We start from the raw sequence: 18241 nt of genomic DNA, 5'->3' as shown, positions 1-18241 counted from the left end.
TTCCTGATGAATATTTATTATTATTTACAATGCGTTTATTATTATCGATTTTTTTTTTCAATCGTTTCATTTATCGAACGATGGAAATTTTCGATAGATTTTTTCTTCTCTTTAGAAATTACATCGATCGATAAATTGAGAAATAGGAATGATCGTAAATATTCGTATCATTGGTGAGGATTATTTATTTATTTATTTATTTATTTATTTATTAATTAATTTTTTTTAACCAAGAAGCTGTATCTTATAGGTTAGTTTTTGATCAATGATCAATCATTAATAAATACGTATATCATAACGTGAATTATGTAGAATCCGAGCAATAAATAATTATTATTTACAACGCAATTTTTGGTATCGTTTCTTTTTGTTTTTTTATCGATCATTCGGTTGATCTCACTTTCATATTTTTTATTTCGAAATTATATCGATCGATAAATATATATTGCCGAGCTTTATATATTTTTCTTTATTTCTTTTTTTTTTTCTTGTGAATAAGGTATCCTATTGGTTAGTTTACTTTTAATCAATGACCAATCATGAATGAGTATCGTAACATGTAGGATATAGAATTCGATCAATGAACAATTATCATTATTTACAATGATATTTATATGATCGTTAGTATCGATCGTTTTTTTGTTTTTTTTTTTATTTTTTTTTCTTGTTGAATCATTTTGTTAACCTCTCGTTGATCAAGACTTTCGAAAGATTTCTTTTCTTTATCGAAATTACGTCGATCGAAGAAACGAAGTATAGGACGATTAAAAAAATAAAAATAAAAAATAAAAAAAGAAATTCCTTTTATTGGAATTATCCTTTATTTATTTATTTATTTTATTTTCTTTTTTTTTTTTTTTTCCAAGAATATACATCCTATAGGTTAGTTCATTTTTGACCAATGACCAATCAACGCGCGAAGTATGTAGAATTCGAACAATGAATAATTGTTATTTCGTTACTTTTCCGTGTCATCATTTAATATCAAAAGGTTCCTTCATATGCGTTACGAGAAAAGAATAAGTTCGAAGTTTATTCGAAAGAGGCGCGGAAAAAATGTTTGACCCTGTATGTATGTATGTATGTATGTGTATGTATGTATGTATGTATGTATGTATGTATGTATGTATGTATGTATGTATGATGTATGATATATGTATGTACGTGTACGCTGTACTGTGCGTCTGTCACGACGAGGGTTGGAGGGTGGGGATTCACCTTCTTCACCTCCTGCATCTCCTCCCCGTCTTTCTTTTCGGTCATCGTTCTTTTCCCGAGGACCTTGACGGCGTACACAAGCGAAGTCACCGTGTATATATAATAATATATATCGGGACAACCACGACGCGCGGTTCTTGACATTTTTTTTTCTCTCGTGGTTAAATTCTTATCGATCCGTGAGATAGAGAGAGAAACAATCATTTCTTGTTTCTACTTAGCGAATTTATCATTGACATTCGTCGATTAATATACTTATTATATAAAGTAATTTATTTTAATTTTGTCAAAGGGATTATTTATTTATATATGTATATATGTATGTATGTAAGTGTGCGTCTGTGTGTCTATCTGTATATGTTTGTATGTATGTATGTATGTATGATCGAAAATTATATTGCGTTTAAATTATAAAAGAAAAACAATATTATATTATATTTTTATAATATTCTTTTCTTTTTTTCTACTTCTACTCTGTTAAACTGACACGTTTATGTATCACGTAAATCGATTTATGTTGAATTATAAGAGAGCGAAAGAGAGGGATAGATGGAGAGAGAGAGAGAGAGAGAGAGAGAGAGAGAGAGAGAGAGAGAGAGAGAAATATTTATGTTATATTTTTAAACGTTAGAAAAGGATATAAAAAATATTAATGAACGATTTTTTTTAATTCTCGAATTTGATGAATTTTTTTTTTTTCTTTCTTTTTTCATGCTTTTTTTTTCTTTTTCTTTTTTCTTTTTTTTTTTTTTTTCTAAATCAATATTTGTATATTAGCTTATAAAGATTGATTTGATTCACGTTGTTGTACATCGATCGTTCAAGCGGAATTTTCGAACGTCGTAAAGTTTCATTTCGTAGGTTGGCATTGGTTTTTCATGTTTCATCGTTATGTTTTTATTCGGGATCGTTAAAAAAATTATTAACCGGAGAGTCGTTAGATCCGTCGAGATTTATTTTAAACGAGAAAGATATCAGCGTCATATATATATATATATATATATATATTTTGTTTCTTTTCTTTTTTTTCGTTGGTAAAATAACGAATCGTTGCGAGTACTGAATTTACTTCACCACTACCCATGTATAGTCTCTATGATTTTTTTTTTTTCTTTTTTTACGATTATTATTATTATAGAAATGTCTCGTATTGTGTTATTGGCGGGATATTTTTAGGGAAACATTGAAGACGACGTGAGTTTGCTTTTATTGTTCGACGTCACGAGATATCATATTGGGATCGAGAAACAATTGGATTAACGTTTTACAATATTTAACATGTATTTTTATTTTATCCAACGAACAATATTATATATAATATTTTTACTTTATATTAATGTTATTGCGATAAAATTTTAATATTCTCTTAGAATTATAATTATTTAATATATTGATACGTATATTGATGCATTAAAAAAAAAATTTACATTTTTGAGCAAGAATTTTTTCTTTTTTTTTTTTTTCCTTTTTTTTTTCTTTTTTTTTCTTTTCATGAAATTTTTATTTCTCGCTCGATACAATATCATGATTATTTATTCTTTTTTTCCCATGAAATAATTAAAAAAATTAATTTGATAAATAATCTTTCTCTCCCTCTCTCTCTCTCTCTCTCTCTCTCTCTCTATCTATCTCTATTTCTATATCTAATATACAAATGACGTTTAATACATATGATATATGTCAGATAGAAGAATCGATTCTTTTTTTTTTATTTATTTTATTTATTTATTTAAAATTTTTATTTATTTATTTATCACTTTATTTATTATTATTTAAAAAATAATAAAGTTAATTTATTAATACATTGATATAGAGTAACGATAAGGACAAGATGTCGAACGGTGGTCAACAACAAAGAACGGCGTACGTTGAGGCCCATGCTGCAGTACAACAGCACATGGCACAACAAGCAGCCCAGGCAAGACTAGCTGGTCCTGGACCACCTACCAACCCACAGGCTCCTAATCCTACTTTCACCCTACCTGACGATGGTCTTGGTTATGACGACGGTGTACGTGTACTTCGTTCTATTGGCACTTGGTAAGTTATGATACCTTAATTAGTAATTTTATTAAATATTGTTTATATATATATATATATATATATATATATATATATATATATATAAACAATGATGAATATCGATGATGATCATTAAATCATTGAATCATGATCATTGTTAATTTTTATTTAGGTCACCTGATTATTCGGCAGCAATGAGACCAGGCGGTGTAATGCCAGCATTTCCAGGATCAACCGAACAACAATTTGCTAGTTCTAGAGCGCCATCGATCAATCAGCCTCTTCGAACGACTAACAACGTTGGAATACGTCCTGGATCAGTATCAAAAGCTACAAATACCGGGGAACCGAATACCAAGGCATTCGCTTGTACCGTATGTGGAAAAGGTTTGGCACGTAAGGATAAACTCGTCATTCATATGCGTATACACACCGGAGAGAAGCCTTATTCTTGCGAGGTTTGCGGTTAGTAATTGGAACAATGAACATTATCATTCTGTACGTACAAATAAATCGTATATACCAATCGATATCTTGATGGATTTATTGCAGGTAAAGCGTTCGCGCGTAGAGACAAATTGGTAATACATATGAACAAGCTCAGACATAGGCCTGGAGTTACGCCACTTTCCACTCCTACGGCACCGAGTACGGATCAACAGCAACAACAACAACAACAACAACAACAACAACAACAGCAACAACAACAGCAGCAAGCGTCGCAGCAACAACAACAACAACAACAACAACAGCAACAACCACCTCGTCAAGATACCATTCATAAGCTAAAAGAGGAGCCTGTTAGTTGGGCATGCGAATTATGCGGAAGAGCGTTGGCTACGCGTGACGAGTGGATGCAACATGCACGGTAAATTCTCAAGGAATATTTAAAAAAGATAAATGAGAAATATATCAATTATATAATGTGTATAATATTAATATCATTGTAAATCCTTATTTTAGATCACATTTAGAAGCATCAGCACCGCCACAGCACGCGGCTCCTTATTTTCCTGGCTCGGCACCGCCGCCACAGCCGTACGCATCGGAAAGGCATTTTTGTCTTATGTGTCGTACTGATTTCACGGATAAAGCGGAATTCATGTTTCATGTACGCTCACATTTTGAGCCGCATGCTAGCCAACAAACGCAACAGCACTCCAGTGGAAAACAAGGAAGTGACCCGGCAACTGCTGAACTGATTGCTCGTGGTCTGGTTGATCCCTCGGGATTATGCAGCTAGAACTACATCTCCTCATGTCATTATTTTACCGTCGATCCGTGTCTTACCATAGTACAAGTTCTCCATTGAATCTCGACCAGGACTCGTGCATAGATTTTCATGCGTATTGTGATTATAATGAATGTATACATACATACATACATACATAGATACATACATACAATATACATACATACATACATACATACATACATACATACATACATGCATACATACGTATATACATACATATATGCATACATACATACATGCATACATACGTATATACATACATGCATGCATACATACATACATATATAAATATATATATACATATATACATACATATATATATACATGCATATATATATACATATATATGTATATGTATATATCTATATATATACACATTTATTTATATATATATATATATATATATATATATATGTATAGAGATGTATGCATGTGTGTATATATGTAACAATCTTATCGAGAATGGACAAATTGCGGTGCCGTATTCGGTAACAGTGATTAATTTTCTCTGATATTTTTTTTTCTTTTTTTTTTTCTTTTTTTTTTTTTTAATTACTATTATTATTATTATTTTTTATTTTATTTTTTATTTTTATCAACTAGACATAAATTCGATAACTTCGTTCGCAATTGTCTATTTCAGGCACCACTGCAAATCCATTAACGCGGGATGAGACTTAAGTTTTTAAGTTCTTAAAAATAATATTAATAATAGTAATAATAATAATAATAATAATAATAATAATAATAATAATAATAATAATAATAATAATAATAGTTATTATATTAGTAGTAATAGTAATAATAATAATAACAATAATAATAATAATATTAATAATAATAATAATAATATTAATAATAATAATGGTAATAATAATAATAATAATATTAATATTAATATTAATATTAATAATAATATTAATAATATTTAGGTACTAACGCGATATATCGACACGTTGAAAATTACGCTAATGCATCGGTATTTAAATGTAATTTCTTAAATAGCTCTACGTTCCTAACGTAATCAGCTTCTCGCTATCATCCTCTCAGCTATAATTGCAATATCAGCTTTTGAACGACGCGTTTTGACGGTGGCTCCGTTCTCTCATTGCTGTTCTTTGCAAAGTAAAGTTCTTTTGGGATGTTTAGAATTAATTATTAGGTTTTTTTCTCTCTTTCTTTTTTTATATTTTTACTGATTCTTTTCTTTTTTTTTTTTTTTTTTTCTTTCTTTTTTTATATTTTAAATTATTGATCCGTTTTTAGATATAAATATTTTTGTCGAGCGGGAGGGAGAAGGGGTGGGGAGGGGAGAGAAGAAGAAAAAGAAACAAAACAGAGAGAAAAGAAAAGGAGGGACGTATCGTTGAAAAGATTTACTTGATATGACAAATCTCTCTCTCTCTCTCTCTCTCTCTCTCTCTCTCTCTCTCTCTTTTCTTTCTTTTTCGCCATTTTTTATCTTTTTTTCTTCCTTTTTTTTTTTTTTTTTTTAATATTATATACCGTTATCGTTTAATCATTTTAATCGTAGTAAACGTAAACGAGGAGATGATACACTATTTATACACGATCGCGTACTTAAATAATAATACGATAAGAATGATATCGATATCGATTGTTAAAATCCTAAAGGGGAGAAAAAAAAAAAGTATAAAAAGATCGTGTAGTTTGAAAGTGTATTTTTTATCTCTGTTCTGAATGACATGTGTAACATATTGGATAGCTTGTAATAAGCACATTTCTCATTTATCCAAGGATGTCCCCCCTTCTCTCCTCCTCCTTCTAAAACCCTCTCCCCCTTCCACCCTCCTTCTCCTCCTCCTCCTTCTCCTCCTCCTCCTTCTATGTAATACACATAATCAAAGGACAGAGAGGTGGTGTCTTATATTTCGCGTAGCTTTCTTATAATATTAAGGGCGCGTTCGTTGACGGGCGTCGAATAAAATATGTTAAAATTTTATCCAAGGATGATTGAAATCTTTCACGAGGACAATAAAAATTAAACAGAAACAGCTGGTACGGTTTTTTAGTCAAAACAAAACAAAAAATATATACATATATATATATATATTTTTTTTTTCTTTTCTTTTCGAAGATTTCATTCGATAATAAGCTTCTTTTTTTTTCTTTCTTCTTCTTTCTTTCTTTCTTTATTTCTTTCTTTTTTTACATTTTTTTTTTTAATTTATATATATATATATATATATATAATAGGACGCGCTTATTCTTTCTCCCTACCACACTCGTCTTATTTAGATATTAGAAATTCTTTTTTATACGTTTTTTTCTTATTTTTTTTATTCCTTTTTATTTTTCTTTTTCTTTTGAGTAATCATTTGGAAAGGAATTAAAAAAAAAAAAAAAGAAAAAAAAAAAAGAAAAAAAACCAAAAAACAAAAAAGGAAAAGAAACGGAAAAGAAAAGAACAACAAAAAGAGAGAAAGAAAAAAAAACGTACTTACATATATACATTGATACATACTTACATACATACATACATACATACATACATACATACATACATACATACATATTTACATACATACATACGTAGATACGTACACATACACGTACGTATATAGTGGCGTTTTAGCCGTAAAAAAAAATAATTATCGATAATTAAGCAATACGCGCGCGCATGTGCGTGTGTGTGTGTGTCTGTCTGTTGTGTGTGTGTGTGTATGTGTGTGTGTGTGTGTGTGTCAATTAAACATGATTACATTTTATGTAGTTAATTTACTAGCTAATTAAAAATAGTTGAATTCTTTTTCATTTTTTCTTTTTATTTTTTTTTCTTTTTTCCTTTTTTTTTTTTTTTTATTTCTCCTTTTCTCCTTGAATAAAATTAATATTTAACAATCGAAGTGCTTCTTCTTTTTTTTCTTTTTTCTTTTTCTTCTTCTTTCTTTTTTTTTTTTTTTTTATTTCTCTTTAATCGTCGGCTTTTGTACGATTAAAAAAAAAATTAATTCGAACGATATATGTTTAATGAAAATTAAATTTTACGATTAATGATTTCGTCGATGATATTATTATTATTATTATTATTATTGTTTATTTTGTAATAACAATTGTTAATTAAAAACTTAAGACTTTTATAGCCTGTCGACGAAATAGTAATTCGTAAAATTACAATTTTTTCGTTTTCTTGTTTTTTTTTTTTTGGTTTTAGTTTTTTTTTCTTTTTTTTTTTCTTTTCTTTTAATTTTTCGAAATTGTTCTTCTTTCTCTTTTCTTTTTTCTCTCGTTTTCGACAAATCATAAAATCGATCGATATTATTTTATTCGTAATACCTTTCATTGTTCCTTCGATCGTTACGAATAAAATTTTTTAATTGCGAACTGAATATTATTTACAACTCTCAAAGAGCTAATAATTGTTAATCGTTAATCCTGTTTAATGATTAGATAAATTAATTCGACTGTTAATTCAATTAAATGATTATTTAAATGTATTTATCGTGCCTCCTATCGACACGCTAGTTTAATATTTCTTTCTTTCTTTCCTTTTTTTTTTTTTTTTTTTTTTTTTTTTTTAAACAAATTATGTATGTGATTCGATAATAATTTGAATGTATTTACGATATTTAGATAAGATTCGTGGCATAGATTATTATATTAACGTTTATGAAAATTTTTAAGATTTGAACAATTGAAAATTGAGAGAGAGATCGATTAGTTAAAAAAAAAAAATAAAAAAAATAAAAAAAATATATATATATATACATATATACATATATATTAAAAATATATTTCATTGATGCCTTGAAATTACATTGAAAAAAAAAAGAAAAAAAAAGAAAAAGAAGAAGAAAGAAGATTATAAAGGAAAATAGAAAATTGAAAAAAGATATTGTTCTGAATTTGATTCGTCAGATACATAGAAGTATACACGTATACATATATATATATATATATATATATATATATATATATATATATATATATATATATAGTGCCTTTTTATCGAAAACTTTTAATCTACTTTTATTTCGCGTGTTTGGGGGAGGCACGGACAAAGCGTCGTTTAAAAAATTTTACATAAAACAGCTAATTTCGTGGAAGTGTTTCCTCTCTCTTTCTCTCTCTCTCCCTCTCTCCCTCTCTCTCTCTCTCTCTCTCTCTCTCTCTCTATCTCTCTCTCTCTCTTTACCTCTCTATGATTATTCTTTTTTCTCTTGTTTTTTCTTTTCTTTTATTTTTTTTTTTTTTTATATATATATATACCGTCGATGTCACGCGCGCAAAACAGCTAATCAGAAATCAGGTCATAATTATTACTGCCATTAATCGATGAAACGAAATGTATACTATAATCAAATATACCTTTATAAATAAAACGCGAGCAAAAAGTTAATTAGGAAAATTTTCAATCTATCTTTCATACATTTTCTTAATTTATTTCGTTATTTTTCAGTCGTGCTTGTTCTTCGCGTGTTCGAAGGACAAAGGATGTCAAAAAAAGAAAAAAAGAAAAAAAAAAAAGAAACGAAAAAAAAAAAGAAAGAAAAAAAAAGGGAAAAGATTGGAGAAAAGTAAGAGCTAATGGTAAAAAGAATAAAAAGGATAAAAAGAAAAATGATAAAAGGGAAGAAAGAGAAAGAAGTCCGACGATCAACGTGACAACGAAATAACTAACGTCTGTGTATGTGTGTGTGTGTGTTTGTGTGTGTGTGTGTGTTATGGTATGCATTTCTTTTACGGCCCACCTAACTGAGAGAGACTACCAAGTTCCTGTTTCTGAAAGGAGGTAGTTCACCTTGCGGTGGACTAAGCAAGCCGCACCCCTGTCACAAGTATATCAATACATTTTTCCGACCTCTTGACGTCATCACAAGTAAAACACATTCATACTTCTCGATCATCTGATATCAATGTATTGTCATTAGACAATGTTAGACAATGTCTGTTCTAATGTGACAAATGATTTCTCACTTTTCTTCCGTGAGCTTTACTCTAACGGTGTCTACATGTATATATATATATATAACATATATTACTAGTATATATATATATATATATATGCATGTATATGTAATATATTATTATTATTGTATTACATATATATATATATATATATATATATATGATCTCTGTATGATCTAATTGTAACATGTGAAATTAGATAGTACATTTATAAAATTAGAATCGTTTAGTTTTGATCAGGTACGAAATTGAAAAATCATTTCAATTTAATATTTTTCTCAAATCTAACATGTTATAAGATCTAACATTGATTTTTATCTCTCTGTTCTATCCATTTATGTGTACCATGTGATTTGGTTAATAACGTTTGGTTCCAATAATGCCAGGCAAACTCGTGATATTCCCGATCGTAAACGTGAGCGTCGTCGTTGTTTGCCGTTGAGCTAATATACATAAGCACGTTTAGTATCAAGATAGTTCCCAGGAATGATTTAATACGTTACGAAATCGTTCGGCTTAAAAGGTTACGGGATGAAAGTGAGCCTGACCCGATGAGAAGAATGGTAATCCATAGATACGGGTGTGGTTTTCGTTGTAAGAAAAAAGAAAGAAAAAGAAAAAGAAGCAAATCTTCGAAATTATTATTCGATATGTTTATTCGTCGACAATGATAACAATAACGCAAGAAAGTCATATACATATATATATATATATATGTACATATATGCATATCGATTTTGTTGATTTTTTTTTTTTTATATAAATATTATCTAAATTTGTTTTAATCGAATTGAAAATTCATGGAAAAATAATCGTTTAGTCTTATCGTTTAACTTATCGATTGACATTTTACGACTTATTAATCGTACAATAATACCTTCAATATTCTGTATTTTTCTTAAAAATGAAAAAGTATTATCGTATATAAAGTTAATCGATATTTAATCTTAACTCTTACTGAAGGTATAAGAAAATCCATCGGGTGTCCTATTGAAATTAAGCTTTCCCGGTGGATAGAATCTGTGGGGCGGTGGCGTTGTAATTTCGTTGTATCTTTGAATGGGTGCTCCTTGTGTAGGTTGATACTGTGGTCGAGGGTTAAACGAGGGTATAGATTGGACATCCGGTGACGTGTATCGTGTCTGTGGACGATATTGATATTGGGGTTGGGGTTGGGGTTGGGGTTGGGGTTGGGGTTGGAGTTGGGGCTGAGATTGAGGCTGATAGACGGCTCGTGGCTCATATTCCGGTTCGGTTCGTGTTTGATACTGCGCTGGATTTGAACTCTTGTATACTGGTGGGGATGGTACTGGAGTCCTATAAGCGGCTGGTGGTTTATAGTCAGGAGGATTATACTGTGGTAATGGCACGTACTCCGGTTGCGGTGGTATTTGTGGTGGTGGTACAGGAATGTGATCACCAGTTGCCTATCCAAAATAATAATGCAATAATCAATTTCAAATTATTCCATAAATGTTTTAACTCGATCATTATTTCGTTATTATCCATTAATCTACCTGAAATCCATTCTTTCCGGCTGTGTATGTCACTGTACGCCTTTGTCCGGTTGGATCTACGTAAGAATAAGAGCCACGTCGATCACCGTTAATGTCACTTTCTTCTTTAAACTCGACTCCATCTTCTTGTGTATAAGCTGAACCGAAAGTACCATCGCCTGCTAGATATCTTGCGTCGCTTAAGATCGCTGCTTGTTGGGGTTCCTGTTGATACTGACAGCTTGTCAGTACGACAAAGTATATCAATGATACCTGAACAAGTAAAGGACAAATATATTTCTCATTCTTTTTTTTTCTTTTTTTTTTTTTTAAGATATAAACAAAAAATGTTAATGAAATTATAATGCTGCTTTTTTTCAATTTTCTTTTCTTCTTCTTCTTCTTCTTCTTCTTCTTCTTATTATTATTATTATTATTATTATTATTAGTAGTAGTACGTAGTATACAAGAGGAAGTAACTTACGAGTGAAATTCGAACAACGAACATGTTGAGACTTTGAAGAAAGGAGAGAAGAATAGGAATGATCGCGGGATAGGTGAACTCGTCGTTTTATATGAGAGATATAGCGGATCTGGTACCACGGGAAGACCTTGATGCTCGCCCTCGCGTGTTTGCTTATTTGCACTTTGCATCTCGTGCCCCTACGACGATCTACCGAGATGCATCAGATGTATTTTGCAATCGCGTTTTTTCACCATCGGTAACAAAGGAACGATCAGTTTTTTTCCCTTTATTACCGACGTATGATAAAACAATGTCTTTTATTTTTTTCTTTCCTACAATCGATAAAGTAGAAATTTCTCTTACCTTTATCATGCATGGGTAATGTAGGGATCTATCGAATATTTTTTAATGACGCATAGAATTGATTCGCAGAAGTGAGCAATGTACTTTCCACCTTTTATATATGGTATATCTCGAAATAGAACGTTTGCGCAAATACATTCTCTACGTATGGCGTATCACAAATCGTGATGAAATCGGTGATCTCGATTAAGCGGACAGTTACGCGCGATATTTTAAAATTAATCCAATGCAACGTATTCTTAAATATATTATGCGATAATGATGAAATTTTTCGATGGATTTACGATGATACGATGTAAACTCGACGAATTGAAAAAAAAAAAGAAAAAAAGAAAAAAAAAGGAAAAAAAAAAAAGAAAGAAAAAATCGTATCTATCCTCTCGTACTTTTCACGAGGATACCAAGTTATTGCTCGCAATATTTTCAGCATGGAATAACATGCTAAATCATGTTCTTTACTCCGTGCCACGTGGGATATACTCACAATCGACTTTCACCCGTACGTTCTCTCGTTAAATATTCCTTTTTCTCTTTCGGCGGAACAATTTCATGCGGATCTATCGGAAATATACATTTCCGTGATATCCGACGGCTTTCATAAAAATGCGGATTCGTGGCTTTCCACAATAACCGTTGAAAGAAAGGAAAAAAAAAAGAAAAAAAAAAAAAAAAAAGAAAAATGAATGCTTCAGAGATTTATACTCTTGATACCGTCGTGTGCTCGGTCTAGCGTGAAAGTTCATGGCCGCACCCGCAGCATCCTTTACGCAGGAGCCAGAACGCATTAGTAAATCGCAACGTTTCTCTAACCCTCCTTTCTAATTTTATTCTCTCGAATTTCTTATTTGATTTATACTTGGTTTTTTATTTTTTTTTATTTTCTTTCTTTCTTTTTTTCCTCTTTTTTTTTTTTTCTTTTTTTTTTTTTATTAAAACTTAAAATTCGTTCACTCATAAATGAATCGAAAAGTGACCGATTTTCGTCAGCCATTATGATAATGTACTTTGTGTCTGATCATAAAGGCTGTTACACTACTTCGACGATGAACATTAAGGGGCGTTCACATGTCATAAAATTAATCGACTTTTCACGATCGACGATTATTATTATTACTATTATTATTGGTATTATTATTATTATTATTATTATTATTATTATTATTATTATTATTATTATTATTATTATTATTCGGGGAATAATCGCGTGATACAAAAAAATTATTTCGTTAGGACTTTTAAATTATCTCTCTCTCTCTCTCTCTCCCTCTCTCTTTCCCTCTCTCTCTCTCTCTCTCTTTCTCTCTCTCTTGAGAACAAAAAAAAAGCGGAAGTACATATATCGTATGTACATACGGAGAAAGGAAGAATTTGCGTCACGAATTCGAACGTGCCCTGAGATAAGGAATAAAGAAATCGTTTCCATGAAATACGATTATTACGTCCGATTTCAATCGCAACTACGCACTTCTCGTTTTATTAATATATATTAAGTAATATTTATTTCAATTAATTATTTAAAATTATTATTGATAGGCATCGAAAGAGAACGAGAGCGAGAGAGAGAGAGAGAGAGAGAGAGAAATTATTGTCGATAGAATTAGTAAATATTTGTATATATATATGTGTATATATATCTATATATATATATCTATATATATATATATATATATACATATAAAATAATAATAATAATAATAATAATAATAACTAAACTGTATGATTTCTATTGATCCATACACTTTGTACCTAATGAGACTAAATATATTTTTTTTAAAGTTCTCCAATTAATCTATTATTTAGATTAACGTATTAATCTAAATAATAATAATAATAATAAAAAAAAAAAGATAAAAAAGAAAAATATACAATCGATTGATAGACAATGAAATATTGTTCAAAATCGAGTTTTATAATGAAATCTTATTTCTTTAATCTCGTTGATTAAGAAACATACAATGTTAGATTGAAAAGGTTGATGAGGAGCAAAGCGGGACGGGGGATGACGTGGTGTAATAAGAGAAATAAAAGGAAAAATGAAAGATAATAAATAAATATAAAAGAAACAAAAAAAAGAAAAGAAAAGAAAAGAGAAAAAGAAAAAAAGAAGAAGAAGAAGAAGAAAAAAGACAGAGAAAATGAAGGAGATTTCTAAATCTTTACGATGCCTCCTTCGAACTCATTCAAACGCGTTTCCGTATAATGACGCATAATGGTTAAAGTTTAAATACAGTTTGCGAATATAATTATCGATAATTAGGGATCATTATAGATGGAAATCAGACACACCTCTTTCCTAATTCAACGTTTCGTCATCGTACGTAAAAATCACGTACACGTTAATTCCTTGATCTAATATTATATACATGAAAATCATATTAAGAGCCGTTCAACGTGAAACAATTGAAAATTATTCAACGTTAATCTTATTAGTTAAAGGATTAATTTTTATTTAATAAAATTATTACTATATAATCATTATAAATATATATATATATATATATATATATATATATATATATGATTTTGTTTGTCCAATTAATAAAGTATAATTGAAAATTGAGAAAAGTATATATAATAATATCTCGTTTATCATGAATCATTTTTTTTTTTTTTTTTTTATTATTATAAAAATTTTCATATTTGATAGATCTCATTGATAAGTATTAAATCGAATTAAATGTCCATTATCATTTGCGGCTAATGACATTTAATTGGAAAGGAGAAAAAAAAGAAAAACAAAACAAAAAAGAAAAAAAAAGAAAGGAATCCGATCAGTTGATCCCACACTTCTTCTTTTCACTTTCTTATATCACAATGAATATGAATCATGAATGAACTGTTGTATGTTAAAGTATACGATTGTCGTTGAAAGTATCGACATTGGACGATTCATTCGAACTCAATAAATAGACACATTTTTAAAAGATAAAAAGGACTCCGTGAATCTTTGTAAAGATCTAACGAATGTCTCTTGTGTAATCTCACTCTCTCTCTCTCTCTCTCTCTCTCTCTCTCTCTCTGCCTATATCTGTCTGTCTCTCTCTCTCAGCTCCTTTCTTTCTTCCTCCTCTCTCTCTCTCCCTCCCTCTCTCCCTCCCCCCCCCCTCTCTCTCTCTCTCTCTCTCTCTCTCTCTCTCTGTCGAACATTTCGAGGATCTCGTTAGGCGATTTCACCGGACGGATTTCTCGAAAAACCGATAAATTTGTAATATTATCGTTTCCATAATTCTCTCTCTCTGTCTTCTACCAAAAGTAATTTTTACTAATACCATTGTTGTTGAAAGATCAAATCTATGAGCGTGTTAACGAAGGAGGGCAGCTTCCTAGTGGGATTTTATAATACGGTTACGCCAGAGTCGCGCATTCTTCAACTCCGATAATATCCTTGAGGGGGTTTTCTCTCTCTCTCTCTCTCTCTATCTCTCCCTTTTTTTTCTCTCATTCTATTTCTCTCTCTCTCTCTCTCTCTCTCTCTCTCTCCTCAGGTGGAATTACTTTAAAAGTAGGCAACCGGTGGCAGGCTGGTCTGCTACGGGTAATTACATCGGTCCTCTATATACCATCCCAGCGAGACTATATAGAAGTCGGAGTCTTCGTAGACCGGTTGATTCCTTCGCGTTTACTCGAACCGTTTCATCCACTCTCGCGCATCTCACATCGACCTTTTCACTTTACTTAGATTATTTATTTAATTGTTTAGTTATTTAATTGATTATAATCATTTTTATTTCATTTATTTGTTTCCTTTCTTTTTTCCTTTTTTGCTTTCTCTCTCTCTCTCTCTCTCTCTTTTTTCTTTTTCTTTTTTGCTTCACTTATACCCACGCATTAATACAAATCACATATAAATCTCGTAAAAGTGATCAAGATCATGTTATTATTAAGCGTGAGTGTTGTTGTTAATCATTTTATATTATATCGTATGGGTGCAATTGATTTTGCATACTTTATCGTTTTATTCGATTAAAATGTTTCGAAATTTTTTTGTTTTTTCTTTTTTTTTTTTTTTTTTCTTCTTTTTCTTACTCCTTTCCATTTTTATCTTCACTTTATACGTTGAAGATTTTTCATTTAAAAATTATTTGCTCTCGTGATTGGTTTTGGTTTTCTTTCTTCTTTTCTTTCTTTCTTTCTTCTTTTTTTTTTTCTTTTCTTTTTTTTCTTTTTTTTTTTTTTTTGTAATATAGACTCAGCGTTTCGACTCATGTCGAATCGAAAATTTAATCGGTATAATTAAATGCGTATATAAATATATATATATATATATTTATAGTTGTTCGTTTTTTTATCATTTGTTTATAGTGTTTTTTTTTTCCTTTTTTCTTTAATTTTCTTTTTTTCTTTTCTTTCTTCAGGCACTTCTTTTGACCTTGGCCAGCACTGTGTTGGCTCAAACAGAGAACTCGACTCGCCTTGCTCGTACATCTCAACCAGCTCAAATCAGATACGACGATCCTGATGGTTCGTTAATTTCTTTTTTTCCTTTCTCTTTCTCTTTTTTTCTTTTTTTCTTTTTTTCTTTTTTTATCAATGGTTTCATCGTCATACGAATAAATTCTTCAATCGTTCATTATTTCTATATGTAATAAACAAAATCTTATTCGTCGATACTTAATTTCTGAATTATTTGGTAAAGTTTTTCTGACATTTGAGATTATTTGCAAATAAGAATTTTTGAAAAAGTGAATTAAAGAAAGAGAGAAAAAAAAGAAGATAAAAGAAGAAATTATTTGATAAAACTCTGAATAATGGAATCGAAAATGATAAATGTATGAACGATGTATCACTTTCATATTTCCATATTTTTATAATATTTAATGTATGTATATATATATATATATATAATTAAAATATTTATTATCATAAAAATTAATAATTCTAAATTCATACATGTATATATGTATTTGTAATGATTATTTCCTGACTTTCAAGGTACGAAAGTGAACTGGAAATTCTACGTGCCGTATAATCAACAACGCTCTAATTTAGAGAATCCTCAGCGTGAGCAACGAGCCGAGACAGTGATAGCTCAACCGCAAACTTCAGGAGTACAGCATCAGCAACGTTTGATTCAATCTCATCAACAACCATCACCGTTATCAAACGTTGTACCAAATCAACCAGAATACAAATCTTACGCTTCTGTACCAACGCATATAAAGGAATTGATATTACAGACGTATGAACCACAACGACCTTACGTCGATCCATCAGCTTTTATCCATCAGCAGGGTTTATCGTTTGAACAGGCAAATTCACGTTCTGATATTTCTCAATCGAGTCAATACGAATCACCAATTGGAAAATATCAAACTATCGATGACACGAGAACCGCTTCGACGGATTTTTATTACGGCGAAAGAATGGCCAAGCCACAAGGTAGAATCAATTATAAGGAGGATCACGATCAACGTCAAAACGAACAGCATCATCATGATCATCATGATCATCATCATCATCATCATCATTCACGATCGCAGGAGAATCAGAATTCTCAACAATCGCAACAAATAATCGGTATAACTGTACCGATCGAAACTATGCCCGTTCAACCGGTACCAAAATTGGTCATAGACAAGAACATGCCGCAAGAGATACAACAGTTGCTACATTACCAATCTCAGATACCCTATGATGTCATAGCTAACAGAATAACTTACAGGCCAAAAACCTTGTTCATTCCTAAACCGATACCGGACGATTCGAAAGGACCGTATTATTACAAAAGTAAGATCTATTTCATGAAAGACGACAATATCGATGAGATCGAGGATGTTAAATCGATCGACGATAGTCAACGTCATTGACGACAATTCCTTTAATTCTTTTAATTCGATTAACGCGTTACGTTACACGTATTATAATATATATATATATATTCTTTTTTTTTAAAATGTAATATTATATTATAATTAATTTAATGACAACGTTGAAAAATCGTTCGATCATATCGATCGTTAGATCATTATTTTCTCAATCTTTAATATCATTTCTCATAGCGATCGAAGGACAATACCCATTGTTCTACGTTCTTGTTTCTTTCTTTTTACCTTTCTTTTTTTTTTGTAATAGAAAACGAAATCTACACACACACGTACACACATACACACACACATACACACACATGTATGTACGCACACAAACATAAAAAAAAAACAGAAAAACAACAAGAAAAAAAAAAAAAAGAAAAAAAATGAAATAAAAGAATCATTTCCGCTGTTCGTCTTTACGACGATGAACACCGTTCTCCTTTTTCCATACTTTCACAGAAAACACGTTGATCCGACGTTACAAGAGCATCAATTAAATATCTGATAAATAGTCGACCTTTTTTTTTCCCCTTGTCTTTTTTCTTTTTTTTCTTTTCTTTTCTTTTTTTTTTTTTTTTTTTTTCGTAATTCTACCTACACTTTTATCTCGACTACGTATTTAATTAATCAAAGTCACGCTCTCACGTCTCTTAGATTATTATTTGTTCTCGAAATATTTTTC

At 30.3% G+C, this 18241-nt stretch overlaps 3 protein-coding genes across 3 annotated transcripts in view; 2 read left to right on the top strand and 1 right to left on the bottom strand.

Moving 5' to 3' along the window:
- Nucleotides 1–4723, top strand: part of LOC124426723 (zinc finger protein 768) — an 11143-nt gene extending 6420 nt beyond the window's left edge. Inside the window, exons 3-6 of the mRNA XM_046968786.1 lie at nucleotides 3032–3258; nucleotides 3413–3705; nucleotides 3793–4108; nucleotides 4204–4723. Coding sequence (XP_046824742.1) covers nucleotides 3032–3258; nucleotides 3413–3705; nucleotides 3793–4108; nucleotides 4204–4483 — 1116 coding nt within the window. The 3' untranslated portion in view covers nucleotides 4484–4723. The remainder of the gene's footprint in view (nucleotides 1–3031; nucleotides 3259–3412; nucleotides 3706–3792; nucleotides 4109–4203) is intronic.
- Nucleotides 4724–10283: 5560 nt separating this feature from the next.
- On the bottom strand, nucleotides 10284–11810 carry LOC124426518 (early nodulin-75). The gene is made up of 3 exons (XM_046968272.1): nucleotides 11405–11810; nucleotides 10942–11193; nucleotides 10284–10851 (listed from the first exon to the last, which is right to left on the bottom strand). Exons 1-3 carry the CDS (start codon nucleotides 11426–11428, stop codon nucleotides 10372–10374), a joined length of 756 nt encoding a protein of 251 aa, XP_046824228.1. The 5' UTR covers nucleotides 11429–11810; the 3' UTR covers nucleotides 10284–10371.
- A 3810-nt stretch (nucleotides 11811–15620) lies between these two features.
- On the top strand, nucleotides 15621–17829 carry LOC124426739 (adenylate cyclase, terminal-differentiation specific-like). Its single transcript, XM_046968801.1, has 3 exons — nucleotides 15621–15635; nucleotides 16105–16210; nucleotides 16682–17829. Exons 1-3 carry the CDS (start codon nucleotides 15621–15623, stop codon nucleotides 17554–17556), a joined length of 996 nt encoding a protein of 331 aa, XP_046824757.1. The 3' UTR covers nucleotides 17557–17829.
- The last annotated feature ends 412 nt before the right edge of the window (nucleotides 17830–18241 follow it).

The sequence above is a fragment of the Vespa crabro genome, chromosome 9 (genome assembly GCF_910589235.1).
Source record: "Vespa crabro chromosome 9, iyVesCrab1.2, whole genome shotgun sequence".
Taxonomy (NCBI): domain Eukaryota; kingdom Metazoa; phylum Arthropoda; class Insecta; order Hymenoptera; family Vespidae; genus Vespa; species Vespa crabro.
The sequence above is the reverse complement of the archived record's forward strand: the minus strand, read 5'-3'. Positions and strand labels throughout refer to the sequence as shown.

Coding starts and splice junctions, on each gene's coding strand:
- LOC124426518 (XM_046968272.1), bottom strand. CDS start 11,428: ATGTTCGTTGTTCGAATTTCACTC. Junction 11,194..11,404: donor TCGTTGTTCGAATTTCACTC/GTAAGTTACTTC, acceptor TTACTTGTTCAG/GTATCATTGATATACTTTGT. Junction 10,852..10,941: donor CCGGAAAGAATGGATTTCAG/GTAGATTAATGG, acceptor TATTTTGGATAG/GCAACTGGTGATCACATTCC.
- LOC124426739 (XM_046968801.1), top strand. Junction 16,211..16,681: donor CAGATACGACGATCCTGATG/GTTCGTTAATTT, acceptor CTGACTTTCAAG/GTACGAAAGTGAACTGGAAA.